General features: G+C 44.6%; 1 protein-coding gene across 5 annotated transcripts in view; it reads left to right on the top strand.

Annotated features, from left to right (window-relative positions):
* The first annotated feature begins 645 nt into the window (after positions 1-645).
* Positions 646-13591, top strand: part of GCLC (glutamate-cysteine ligase catalytic subunit) — a 39757-nt gene continuing 26811 nt past the window's right edge. For 3 of the 5 annotated variants that reach the window (XM_082414337.1, XM_082414336.1, XM_082414335.1), the window contains exon 1: positions 646-1206. In XM_082414337.1, the coding sequence (XP_082270463.1) occupies positions 1057-1206 (150 nt within the window). In that variant the 5' untranslated portion in view covers positions 646-1056. The remainder of the gene's footprint in view (positions 1207-13591) is intronic. The other 2 variants (XM_082414333.1, XM_082414334.1) reach the window with 2 other exon arrangements.

Here is a 13591-nt window from a genome sequence, read left to right as displayed (position 1 = left end):
TCCACCCCGTGGTAAGCTCACATGACCATCATTTTAATCACTTGATGGTTGAATCCTAGGTTTGGTTGAGGGATATACTTTGGAGATGACTCCTTCTAACGATCCTTATGGAAATGTTGACAAAGCCCCTTTGGTTGCAATGAATGGTGTCTGTGCCATCCACAGAACATATGTCATCAAATAAATAGAGACTACACAAATACTTATGTACACGTCTAAAAACCTGTAGACAAATTTTCTTGCCACACCCTGCTGCTCTCACCCTGGTTTTATAAGTGTGAGGCGCTTCTCTCCATAAAAAAATAATATGGTGGATTCTTCATTAATTCGAATAATCAAACTTCTTCCCCAATGCAGAGTTTCTCTCTTTGGGTTAGAGAAAACGGATTTTTACACATCGCGTTTGCTTAAAGCGAGGCTGACCCCGGCCTGGTGAGCCCCTCCCCTTGGACTCCGCCCTAACCACGCCTGCGCACGCCTACCCCGCAGCCTCTGAGTCTCCGCGAGTGCTCGGCCACGCCTCCTCGCCCGCACCGCCTCCTTTCCCCGCCCCAGCCCGCAGTCTATAAAATCCGGAGCGGCGGATCGCGCTGGGGAGTGGCGAGTGGTTGGAAGTACTGGGCATGCTCGGCGGCGCAGGTTTTGGTCACAAGTAGGAAGGAGCTAGTGCAGGACACCGGCAAAGAGAAGCGGGAGCCGCCGCCGCGCCGCGGCTGTGGGGGCCGCCGCCGCCGCCTCGGAGCAGGAGCGGGGCGGGAGCCGGAGCGGGCGAGCGGCCAGGCCGTCGGGCAGAGGGCCGCCCAGCCCGCCCCCCGGTCCGCCGCCTCCGTCCGCGCGGTGCACCCGACCCCTGGGTCGGTCCCCCGGGCGGCGAGGATCTCGCGCCGGGGAGCCGGAGCGGACCGGACCCTCCCTCCGCCGGCTGCGGCCCGAGGGCGCCCCCTCGGGGCTGAGCCGCCGCCGCATTCCGCGGGCAACTGAGTGTCCGGCCCGCGCCGCGCGCCGGGAGCCCGGAGCGGCCGCCGCCGGTCCAGAGGGCGAGGAGAGGGGGCGGCCATGGGGCTACTGTCCCAGGGCTCGCCACTGAGCTGGGAGGAGACCCAGCGCCACGCCGACCACGTGCGGCTGCACGGGATCCTCCAGTTCCTGCACATCTACCACGCCGTCAAGGACCGGCACAAGGACGTGCTCAAGTGGGGCGACGAGGTGAGCGCCCGGCCCCCGCCGCCCCGCGCCCCTTTGTTCGGCGAGGCCCCAGCCCCCTCGGTCCGCGCCCTGCGCTGCCCTGAGGGTCCCCGCCGCGCCCCCGAGGGTCCCCGCCGAGCCCGCGGGCGTTCAGCGCTGTCCAGGGCCGTGCTCCGAGCCTTTGGCCGGATTTCTCTCTCCCATTCATTCATTCGGGGTTCGTTTCCATTCAGCAAGTGCGGAGTAGGCGCTGGGAGGGCGTGAGCATGCAAAAGTGTGACACTGGGTGCCTGGAGGAGTTTTCAGGCTGGGGTGTCTGCCCGCCGCCTATCGACCCACGGTCCCGTCTCAAAATGCCATTAACGTGAAAGGGACTAAGTTGTCCTAGAAGGCCGGTTGCTGTTAGGAATCAGGTCTTCAGGATTTCGCTTCCGCCGCACCTCATCCTGGTGCCTTTTAAACCTCCAGCTTCTTCTCATCAACCACCCCCCGACCACCACTTTATAGATATAAATTAAAACAAATCATGGCTTGGTTTAATTCTAAATGGAAACTCTGAGAGCTTCAAAGTTAGGATTTGTTAGTGCCTTTCCATGGCCCTGATCTAGTATATAAACTTTCCGAATCTGTGCTTCCACATGTGTGCTGCTTCGAAGTGAAATGCCTCTAGATTCTCAATATTGAACCATTGTTTATTGGAATGATTTGGAAAGCACTGCCTCCTGTTAGTTTTAAAGTCTCTTCTGCAAAAGCTTTTTATGCCTTCCCTTCCTGTTTTTAAAAATCACGTGTATATACAGTTCAAATAATCAAATGAAGTGAAATGCCTCTAGATTCTCAATATTGAACCATTGTTTATTGGAATGATTTGGAAAGCACTGCCTCCTGTTAGTTTTAAAGTCTCTTCTGCAAAAGCTTTTTATGCCTTCCCTTCCTGTTTTTAAAAATCACGTGTATATACAGTTCAAATAATCAAATGACTTCTGGAAAGGTCCATTTATATTTTTCGTGTTTTTACCTTTTGCCGTCCATGGCTTGCTCAGGTGTAAATAATTTATCTCCTTGTCAGTGTTATCACTCTTTACCTTAGCGTCGAGGTGCTGCTACACCAGTGCTGAATCTCTCTCCTTGCAAAAAGTTAGTTTTTCTATGATTGGAAAATGCTTCTGCCTGTCAGTTGAAGGAATTGTGCTCTTGTAAGCTAGAAAAGTATCATGACTAGTAATTCACGTTTCTACCATAAGTGGTTTGCCATACTTTATTGGACAGAAGAGGGGTACAGTATGTTTGGTGATGATTCTTCAGTTTTAGACTAAAGCTCTTTTTTTTTTTTTTTTAGCAGCATCCGACATTTTATATATTCATTTGTGTATTGTGTTTATTTTGTGATCTATTCTCTGTTCCCTCTAGATTTTTTTTTCTCTCCCACACCTCCCTTTCCTTTTTTTCCACTAACAAACCCATGTCCTTTGGAATGAGGAGTTTACTGTTTAACAGAAACCATGGAGTAGAAAAGTTATCTTAGATTTAAAAAATAACCCGCTGATCATTTATTATTACTTTAAATTCTGCTTCAGTCATGTCTGGGTAGAGTGTAAGATTTTCAAAAAGAATAAAATTCCTGCCTGCCAGTATTGACAGGCCTCTTGGAAATAGGTAGCATGACCCAAGGGGAAGAATTGAGATTGTGAAGACTTCCCAGGTGGTTAAGAAAAAAACCCCACTCTTCCTACTCCTGGAATAGCACTTCAGTGAAGCCTTGGTCTCTTTGATTCTGTCTCCTCTCCTTGACCTGTGGCATGCAGGGGCTAACTCTCCGTTGTGGTACCTCTGAATCTCTGGACAGAGAGAAGATGTGACTTGGGCGGGGGAGGGGGGGTTGTCTCACACCTAAGCATTTGCTGATGCTTCTGTTCCTCTAGCATCATGTAAAGGTAATCACTCTTATGTTACAGAAAATTACTTTTCAAACTGGAGATCATGATCCATTAGTGGGTTGAGAAATAAATTTAGAAGATTTTAGAAGTCTGAAATTCGTCGTTTCTTTACAGCATCTGACATTTTGACCCTTGAAGAACTAGAGTCTGAACTGCTCAGGTTTACTTATATGAGGTTTTTTTGTCAGGTAGTGAATACTACCTGATCCACGGTTGGCTGAATCCACAGATGCTGAATGGAAGGCCAACTATGGGACTTGAGCCTCTGCGGATTTTGGTGTCTCTGGCGGGTCCTGGCACCAGTCCCTCGTGGATACCGAGGGACTACTGTGTATTATTTGTGTACTGTGTGTATTTTATGATCTCTCCTCTCCCCCTAGATATTTTTTCTCTCCGAGACTTTAAAAATTGAAATGGGGTAGGATGAAGAGTATTGGTTTATCACACATAGTGAGAATATTATGTCAAACGAGTTATTTGAGAGTGTGTGTAGGGGTGGTATATTGGGTGCATGTAAATTATTTCTTACTGTGGTTGCAGTTACGGGGTTTGAAAGTCAGAGTCCCACATTTATCATGGCAGGCCTCCCTGATGAGGTGAGCCTCTGAGAAAGAGCAGGACGTTAACACTGTTAGCCCTGATCCTTGCACATAGTGGGAACTCCCTGTCACGTCTACTGAGTAAAAGTCTGCAGGCAGGATCAGCCTGCAAGTGAGCTTGTTTGTATGCAGAAGCCTAGGAAACAACCAAGAGTCAGGCTGGGCCGATAAAAGTGGAGAAGGGTGTGGTGGGTGCCGTGGCCCTGTAGATGAAGGATGGCCCCATCAGACAGAAAGGGGTGTTTGGGACGTGATATGTTGGGCTGGGTCAGCGTGATACCAAAATACTGCTCTTTGTGGAAGTTTTGATGTTGCACTTACAGGACCATGGACTCGGATTAAAAAAGGAAAAAAAGCAGCCTAAACCCATCATTGTAGATCTGGTTGGAGGGAGAGCCTGCCACTTTGGAAATGCTTGGCGCTAGGACAGTATTTGTCTCTGGTGGTTTTATCAGGAAGAACTTGGATTTGGAGTAGCACTTGTGTTGTATTCCAAGGCTTGCCAACCACCTTTGTGGTTGTGAACCTCAATTTCCTCCTTTGGAAAATGAGAAGGTTGTTCCTCTTTGAAACTCGCCTAGGATCATCTTTAGACTGCTGAGTGAAGAGAAGGCTGCCACCAGTCACTGTGGTAAAAATGGTTGTATTGTACAAGTGTGTGTCTGCTGGCTTTTTGGAATTCAGAAGTATTTTCCTGTGAGAAGCTTAGAAACAGGCAGATTCCCAGGTCAGCTTACAGATGCGAGTTTCGCCTTTTGTGTGGCTGGTCCCAACCCATTGATCATGCTGTTATTATGGGTAATCGAAGTTCTAACTCCCAGGTACTGGGAAGATACTTCATGCTGCCCCAGATGGGGGTGAGGGGGAGGTGAGATGGGTGTTCCTGGGGGCCCTGATGCTTGCTAAGCGTTCTTTTATGCAAAAAAGTAAGCACTTCTCTCTTCACAGCCCACACACAACTTTTTAGGTACAGATTTTGTTTGTAAGTTGGAGTATGCACATTAAAAGACAAACCTAGGAAGTTTATAAACACTGCAAATGTGGCAGTAAATAGGACTCTTGAATGCTTCCTAATATCCCTCTAGTGTCAGCTACCTGCCAGCCTCTTCAGCTACTTAGTGGCAGAGGCATTATCAGAATTGAAATCTGTCTGACTCCACGTCCATTTCTTAAACACATTACACCAGGTTTTGGAATATTTACAATGTATGAGATTTCATCAAAGCTCTTTTTACAGAGTTCAAACTCTCCAGGTTACAGAGGTGTCAGAAAAACATTTTAAAGGAAACATTTTTTCTGATTTTTCTTTTCTTTTTTGCCTTTCAAAGCAAGAAGGTCAATTGTGCTCTAATTAGCAGGTAAATCCATGAGAACTTAGAAATATACATCTTTAATATTTATGAGTGCGTTATTATCATGTGTAAAACCAAGAAGAACTGAGATGGGATTTATAAAGGGCTGGCATATCATTCATAGTTTGAACTTCAGATTACCTGTGTAGGTTAAGAATGCTTACATGACTAATTAGAAAATGCAGAGCTTGTTAATCAGTAAGATTATGATCCTATAGCAAAAATAGCATCCTAAGCTATAAATCTAGAATGGACAAAAGCATAGTCATTTGAGTCTAATTGAAGGTTCTGTGTAGCTTTGGACAAAGTGCTTATCTCAGTTTTGTCATCTGTAAAATGGGGAGAGTAATACCTTCCTTGTAGAGTTAGTAAGATTAAATGAGATAATGTTGTTGGAATGGTTTACAAGTAAGTGCCTAGTCTTTTAAGTAAGACTCATAAATGTTCACTTGGAAATGTTTAAATACCCAGGATATCTCATTTAAAATATATCATTTAAATAGCCATGGTTATTGGGGAATGAGGCATTCCATGTTTGCCGGTTTTTAACTGAAATTTGCCCATTCAGATATAATTGTATTCCATTAGCTTAGTAATTGTTTATGGTATTTCTGAACTGCATTTCAGAATCTAAATTGTGTTTTTAAAATGCATTATTTGACAATGACTTCTTAGAATAAGGTATTGAGCACAAATTACTCTGAGAATTCATGAAGATTCCGTAGGTCATTGTGTGCTCTCTGCACACGAAGCACAGTTGCTTCATCTTTCTGTCTCTTGCTGTCACTGTGGACATTAGTTTATCAGCATTTACTGATGTGTCTAAAGCACGGTGGTGAAATCCAGGAAAAAGAGTGAAATATGGTTGGAGCTTTCTGGTGATTTTTTTTTTTTTTCAAAATTACCTTTTATAACCAAGAGGTTCATTTTTGAAGGTTAGAGAACCAGATAACTGACTGTGTGTACAGTTGAGCTTTAAATAACATGGATTCGAGCTGCACTTGTCCACTTATACATGGATTTTTTTTCAATAAATAACGTACTAGAGTACCACATGATCCAGACCATAAAATTTATATGCAGATATTTGGCTGTGGGGAGAGTCAGCACCCCTAACCCCATCATTGTTCAAGGGTCAACTGTGTATTAGGAATTGAGGCTAAGAATTTAAGCTTGGCTTAAATGTGAGCTTGACTATCACTTCTGGTGTCCATCTCAGTTAGGGATTTTTCCCCCCTGTTCATTTTGTGTTATATAGTTTTATGTGGGCTTTCTTTTTAAATCAATTTCATTGAATTATAATTTACATACAATAATACGCACCCATTTTAAACATAGAGCTCAATGACTTCTAACAAGCGTATACAACCAGATATCTGCAACCACAGTCAAAATAAAAAAATAGGAAACATCTGTGTATATATAACACTTCCATCACCCTCCAGAAGTTCCCTTGTGCCCTTTGCAGACGTGTGAGACACACAGCACCCCAGGTGATTCTGATGCTTCAGGCAACATCTTTGGGAAGCTGCCCTAGAGAATTAGGGTCGTTATTTATATGAAGAGAAGGGAAAGCATTCCAGGCAAGTGAACAGTGTAATAAAGGCAGAAAGGTGAGAAATAGCATTGGTGTGTGAGCGTTCTGTGCCTGGTGGTGTTGTCAGTGCGGTGAACAGGTAGGATTAGTTTGTAGAGGTCTTTGGATACGTAGTAGAGGTTTTGATGTACTTTAAAGATATGGCGAAAACACAGTGGGAGGAAAATGTTTATTTCTTCTGCACATGTGGCTCCCCTAGAACATGTTTCTGGACTCCTGAACAAGTTACTGTGACCCCACCTCATCACTGTTGAATTCCTCTTTGTGAAGAGGAATGTCCAGGATATCACTTCTAAAGGTACCACTTCTAGGAATGTCTAGTAGTGGTGTTAGCAAATGTACTAACTAGAAGTCTGTAGCTTCATTTTGAAGGAGAAACCTAGGTAATGTTCAGTGTAAGGCCCCATATCTTGAGAAAAGATGTCAGAATATTATCTGAGCCTCTAACATAGAATTTGTGTTTCTGTCTAGGAAATCTTTCATTATCTAAGGTTTTCTCCTGTATTTTCCTCTAGAAGTTTTATGGTCTTAGGTTTACATTTAGGTCTATGATCCTTTTAGAGTTAACTTTTGTATATGATGCAGGGTATGGATTTTTGGGTTTGGTTGCTTTTGCACAGTGCCCCAGCACCACTTGTTGAAAAGACTATCCTTTCTCCACTGCCGAAGGCCCTCGCACATTTGTCTAATATCTGTTGTCTATGTGTGGTTTCATTTCTGGACTCTTTGTACTGTTCCATTGCTCTATTTGTCCTTATGCCAATACCACACTTTTTATTGCTATAATTTATAATAAATTGTGAGATCAGGTAGTCTTACCTCTCCAACTTTGCTCTTTTTCAACTCATTTTGACTCTTTTAGGTCCTTTGAATTTACACATGAATTTTAGAACATCTTGGCAGTTTCTACCCAAAACAAACCCTACCGGGATGTTGACTGTGGTTGCGTTGAATCCGTAGATTGTTTGGGGAGAATTGACATCTTAACAATGATGCTTCCAGCCCATGAACAAGTATATCCCTCCACTTGTTTAATTTCTCTCATCATTGTTTTGTAGTTTTCAGTGGACAAGTCTTTCATGTCTTTTGTCAGATGTATCACTGAGTGTTTCACATTTTTTTTATTGTAAATGGTATTACTCTTTAAGTTATAATTTCTGATTGTTGTTGCTAATATATTAAAATAAAATTGATTTTGTGTATTTATCTTGTATCCTGCAACCTTACTATACTGTTTTTGAACATAGGGAATACAGTTCTAGTAACTGTTTTAATGTCTTTGCTAACTCTATCATCTTTGTCATTTAACGTCAGGTTCAAATGACTTTTTCTGTACATTTTGAGTAGGTTTCTCTGCTTCTTTGCATGCCTGGTAGTCTTTGATTGGATGCCAGACATTGTGAATTTTACCTCGTTGGGTGCTTGATATTTGCGTTTTCCTAAATGTATTCTTAAGCTTTGTTCTGTAATATAGTTATTTGGAGATGGTTTGATCCTTTCAGGTCTTGCTTTTACAATTTATTCAGCAGGTCCGGAAGAGTGTCAGTTTAGGGCTAATTATTCTCTTCTGCGAAGGCAAGGCCTTCAGGGGTACCTTCCTCAATGCCCTGAACTAGGAGTTCTTCCATTCTGGCTGGGGGGAAAGCACCCTGTCCCAGCTTTGGGTCCTCACCTCTCATGTGCGGGTCAATTTACTACCGAGTCCTTAAGGGGGGACCCTCTGCAAATCTCTGGAATTGTCTGTGCAGCTCTCTTCTCTTTGGTACTTGGTCCTGTGACCTCTAAATTACTTGGTTTCCTCAGATATTCAGCTCTATCTCTTCAATTCAGGGAGTCCTTCCCCCCACCAAACCCCCACTCCCAGCCTGGGCTCTGCTTCACCTCCCTGCCCATGATCTATCTAGTGCCTCTCGCCACGCAGGAAGCTGGGGCATTTGTAGGGCTCACTCACTTTAAAATTGTCCCTCCTATCACAGGGATCTCTGCCCTTTGTTATCTGATGTCCAGTGTCTTGAAAATTCTTTTATGTATTCTCTCTTTCTGTCTTTTTTTTGGAGGGGGAGGGGTGAAATTGATCACTATTACTCCATCTTGATCAGAAGTGGAAGTCTTTCTACCTTTTCTTTCAGCTCTGCTCTCCTTTGTCTATAAACTTTGTCCAAAGGCTAGCTACCCTCATGGTTATATCTCCAGCAACCTAGATATAGCCAAGTTTTTAAAGTCAGGATTTTCTTTGCCTTTATGCTGTAATGTTCATCACTTAGTACCACTGTTATCCTATGACTGGGTGTTTGGTGAAAACACAATTATTTTGAAGTTTGCCTACATGTTTAAGAATGGACTAACTTGAAGATGGGAGTGCAGCCCCAAGTCTTCCTCCAAACAGTTGTGTGATCTTAGATACAGAACTTAAATTCTTTGAACCACAATTTTCTCATCTGCAAGAGTAATCAAAAAATTCTATCATTTGGTTTTGAATTGCATGCTTTTATATATATATGTAATTTCTAATTGTATCTTTTAACAATTTGACTGTTTCAGAATGCTTTAAATGCCACACAAATGACAAAAATCAGGAAATGTGTACAAGAGATGGTAGAATCCATTTCCTTATCCTGTCACCTTTTGGGTTTTAGGATTTTTCAAAGAGAACGTACTTTACTGGCTACTGAAAAAGTAATCTAATTACAAACCCATAGATGTTAGGTTTCTAAAACCTTTTCCTTAACTTCCTAAGTAAACCTGTTTGAACCCCATAATGTTTCTATAAAAAAAAAAAAAAAAGCAAGATATTATCACAGACTGTTTCCTTCAGAAAAACTGAGACTTAAGCTTCACTTATATGTAGCAAACACTAAAGGCTTTATTTCCATGATGGATGACTTTTAAGTATTTATTGAATGACTCCTGTTTATCAAGGACTTACTGTGGTAGGTCATGGGGTTGAAGAGAGAAACCAAGAAAAGGGAGAATCTGCCTGCCCTTGAAGAACTCCAGTGGCATGGCAGGGTCGGGGGACAGGCTGGAGGGAGGAGGGGAGGAGTTTGCTCTCTGCCTGGAGATCCTGGGAGTCTTAGAGATGGGGGGCGGAGTGGGGGACCTCCTGGGAGGATCTCAAAGGGAGACAGAGAGCACAAGGGAAGGGTGCGTGCAGACGTGTGACTGTGAAGTGCCTGCAGTTGAAGATCACTGCCGTGGCGTGGGACCAGAGCAGGGCAAGGGGAGTGGCTAGAGGCTGAGGCTGTCGAAGGTCCTTTGTTTTTTTTGGGTTTTTTTGTTTTTTTAATTAATTTTTTTATATTGGACTGTAGTTGATTTACAGTGTTGTGTTAGTTTTAGATGTACGACAAACTGATTCAGTTATACATACACATATATCTATTCTTTTTTTTTGAATTTTTGGATTTTATTTTATTTATTTTTTTATGCAGCAGGTTCTTATTAGTTATCCATTTTATATATATGTCAAGTGTATATATGTCAAGGTCCTTTGTAATGGACCACGCCAGGAGACGTGGTATTGTCAGTCCAGGAATCGTACAGGGAGACTAATCCTGGGTTCCTTCGGAGGTGGTGGGGAAAACGGGCTGGGAGGGTAACTAGAGGCTGGGAGCTCCCACTGCAGAGGTCACCTCGATGCTGAGGGAGGAGAGAGAGTGTAGCCTGTGGGGATGGTTCCTGGGGAACTGCTTGGATCTTCTGGTTTGGGACCTCCTGGGTGAAGGAGCCCAATGCTCATACAGCGGAGATGCCGGGTAGACAGTGCAGAGGGAGCTGGAGCAACATCTGAGCTGGCCGTGTGTGTGGCAGGGCAGCCGCGGGCCTAAAGGTGGGGTTAAAACCAAGGAGGAGTGCGAGATGACTAACCCAGAGAGGAAGCATGGCCATCACCTCCGAACCCTGCTGATACACACAGAAGGACCTGGACGTGTATGGGATCTGGAGAAGGACCAGTGGGGGCAGTAGGACTGCCCTGGGGGCAGGAAGGGTGGCAAGCTTTCAAGAGGGGTGCGAGGATGGGAACGGAAGTGAAGCCGGAGTTGGCCGGTTAGGGGACTGGAGGCTTTGGCAGCGACCTATCTCGAACATACTAAGAACTTGGGAAAAGAGCAAAAATTGGTTTCCAGCCAAAGGAAATGGCCCAAAGCCCATGCATGTTTTCACAGCTTGTAGGGTCCTTGAAATCTTGGTTATGATTTTCAGAAAGAAACAGAATTGAATTGGGAAAGCATATGCATTTTGGTTACTTAGTAGCCACGGGGATTGTATATTGAAACTGATCATAAAGGATTAAGTAATTTAGAATGATGACCCTGAATCTCCTCCACTTAAAGGCTGGGTTTCTCAGACATTGTTTCAGAAGTTAAAGAAACATAAATAAGCGTCAGACTTCTAGCCAAAAGAGCACATCTTTTATAGGTATTCAGAAAACTTGGTTATCTAGGTTGGTGTATTTTTGCAGCATTCATATGGCCACGGCTCTACTCTGTTCGACACTGTTTGGAGAGCTTTCTGTGTTCTTAGATGTTTGTGTCTGTTATGGTCAGGATTTAGAAATTAAACTTATTTCCACAACAAGATTACAAAAGAACCCCCAAACCAGATGTTCCTAATTACATAAATGTTCACACAAACCCACTGTCTTGTCTCCCATCCCCCAGGCCCTTTTTTCAGTCCTTTGGATTTAGTTAACACCTTCCTTTTTTTTGAACTGGATGCTGATTTAGCAGAGTTAAAACAAACCCTGAAGGCAAGAGCCTCCGTGAAAGTTTACATTTTTTAATTTAAACAGTTTTTTGCTTGAAAGGATACTCTGAGCACTGTAAGCCTCAGAGCGACGTTAAAGAGGTTATTTGGGAGTGCTTCCCTCATTTCCCGCTAAAGCGTTCACGTATTTACACAAGTCGGGCACTTGGAAGGCATATCGTCCAACACACCATGCGGCAACAGCCCTGCCTGTGGTCCTCCCTCCATGGCTGTGTGAGTGGTATCCAGGGCTCAGGAGCTGCCGGCCCCAGAACACAGACAGCGAGAACTAGGAAGCAAGCAAAAGCCCTCTCAGTACAGAGTGCATGTACTTTACTCCTGGAAGCCTGTCTCAAGCCCTCACCCGGAGATTGCTCACTTTATACACAATTCCTGCAAGCTGGTCATTTCCTTCCTCAGTTCAGGATGAACTACAAAAAAATCAGTCGAGGCAGCAATGAGAGACCAAGTCGGAGAGCAGCTTGGAAAAGCAGATCTAGACACGGCAGCCGGTGCCTCCCAGGGCCTTGCTCTGTTAAAGAAATGAAATTGCCCCGAGTCTGAAGCCTTAATAAAAAAGTGGAAGTATGTTTAGTATCTTCCTATTGTAGCAGAAGAGGACGTAATCAATTTTAGAAAGATTTCCACTGATGTATGCATACAATTTAAGAGATCATGTGCTTAGAAGGGGTGAGCTTTAGGTAGCAAGACGATGCATTTGAAAAAAATTCCCTTCCTGGCAATGCAGTGTGTGTAATGTCTTTGAGAGGGAAAGAAAAATGGATGGTTTTATACCACAAGAATTTCTGGAAGAGTTTAATGACAGACATAGTAGTTTAGTGTTGGAAGGGACACTTTGTTAGATTAGAACATGTTCCACATGTCCATAATTGTAATATTTGTGAGGAGAGAGGGGAAATTAAGACTGCTCTGGCCTGGGTAACCACTTCCACAACTCCACAAGGCACTAGTGTGGGTGGCACCCTTGGGCATGGGACAGGAGAGGTCCTAGTGTTGGGGGTTAGCCAAGGTTGCTCTGAAGAGGTAGCACTTGACTAGAGCCCGTCAGGAGCCAGCTGCTTGAAGGGACAGCTACACAGAGGTGCTGTCCAGGCCCTGGAGTGGTTGGCTGGCGGAGAGGCAGAAGGAAGGCCTGCGTCGGTGCAGCCTGGGGGGCGGGGCTAGAGTGGAGGGGCGGCACACGTGGTGAGGGTGCTAAGATGTGCTGAGTCTGAGCCATTTGAAAGTGTCCGGGAGGGGGGTGACTTGACCTTTGCCCGCTGTCGCAGAGCTGGCGGTGTTCTGCACGAAGTCTTTCCTTTTACTGAGACAGCGAGTACCTGAAACAAACGCTGCGCGAAACAGTATTTGGGTGAAATAGTACTTCCTTTCCCATGAATGACATATTCTGGTATTTATTCTACTCATTTCAATGTTTTTTGGTAATGTTGATTATAGGCCACCATGGACCCGTAAGAACACTTAAAAGACACTGTTCTGCCTCAATACGTGTGTCCCTGCCCGAGAGCTAGAAAATAATCACTAATACGTGAGGATATGTGTACTCAACTACCACTTTAGGCACTTGACACGCATTATTTTGTGTGCTCCTCCCCAGTGGCCCCCTGAGGTAGGCGTTATCCTCATTTTATACAAGAAAAAAACACAGATGTTACTAAGATTCAAACGAGGCTCCAACCCGAGACAAGGCTGGAGGTGGAAGGGAAAGGAGTAGGGTGTGGGGTGGGGTAACAAGGCAGGTGGGCTGCTTTGATAAAGGTCTCGAGCAACAAGTGCAAGCTTCGGTGTTTTTGGTTACCAGATGACCAGTGGTTCCCTCCTAGTGAAATGCCAGCTGTACTTTCAGATCTGAAAAGTCGAGGATGTGCGGTCAATTTCTCGGTCCGCAGGGCAAATGCTAACAGGTTTAGCGATGTGGCTGCGGCCTTTCCAGCTAATCTTCTGCTGGCAGCCTAGCCCTGTAAAAGGGCAGACACAGATGAGCCTCTGGGGATGAGGCTGACCTCACTTGATAGCTATGCTGCCAGGCGGACCTTGTCCCAGGCAGCAGGTAGTGGGCCAGCATCAGAGCCCCGAGTCAGGAGCTCTGGTTTATCTGTTTGAGATTGTAATCCTTTCCCGTGAATTCCAGGTATGGCAGGAAGGGGTTTGTAT

The sequence above is a fragment of the Balaenoptera physalus genome, assembly GCF_965194825.1.
Source record: "Balaenoptera physalus genome assembly, chromosome: 11".
In the NCBI taxonomy this organism is placed as follows: Eukaryota; Metazoa; Chordata; class Mammalia; order Artiodactyla; family Balaenopteridae; genus Balaenoptera; species Balaenoptera physalus.
The sequence above is the reverse complement of the archived record's forward strand: the minus strand, read 5'-3'. Positions and strand labels throughout refer to the sequence as shown.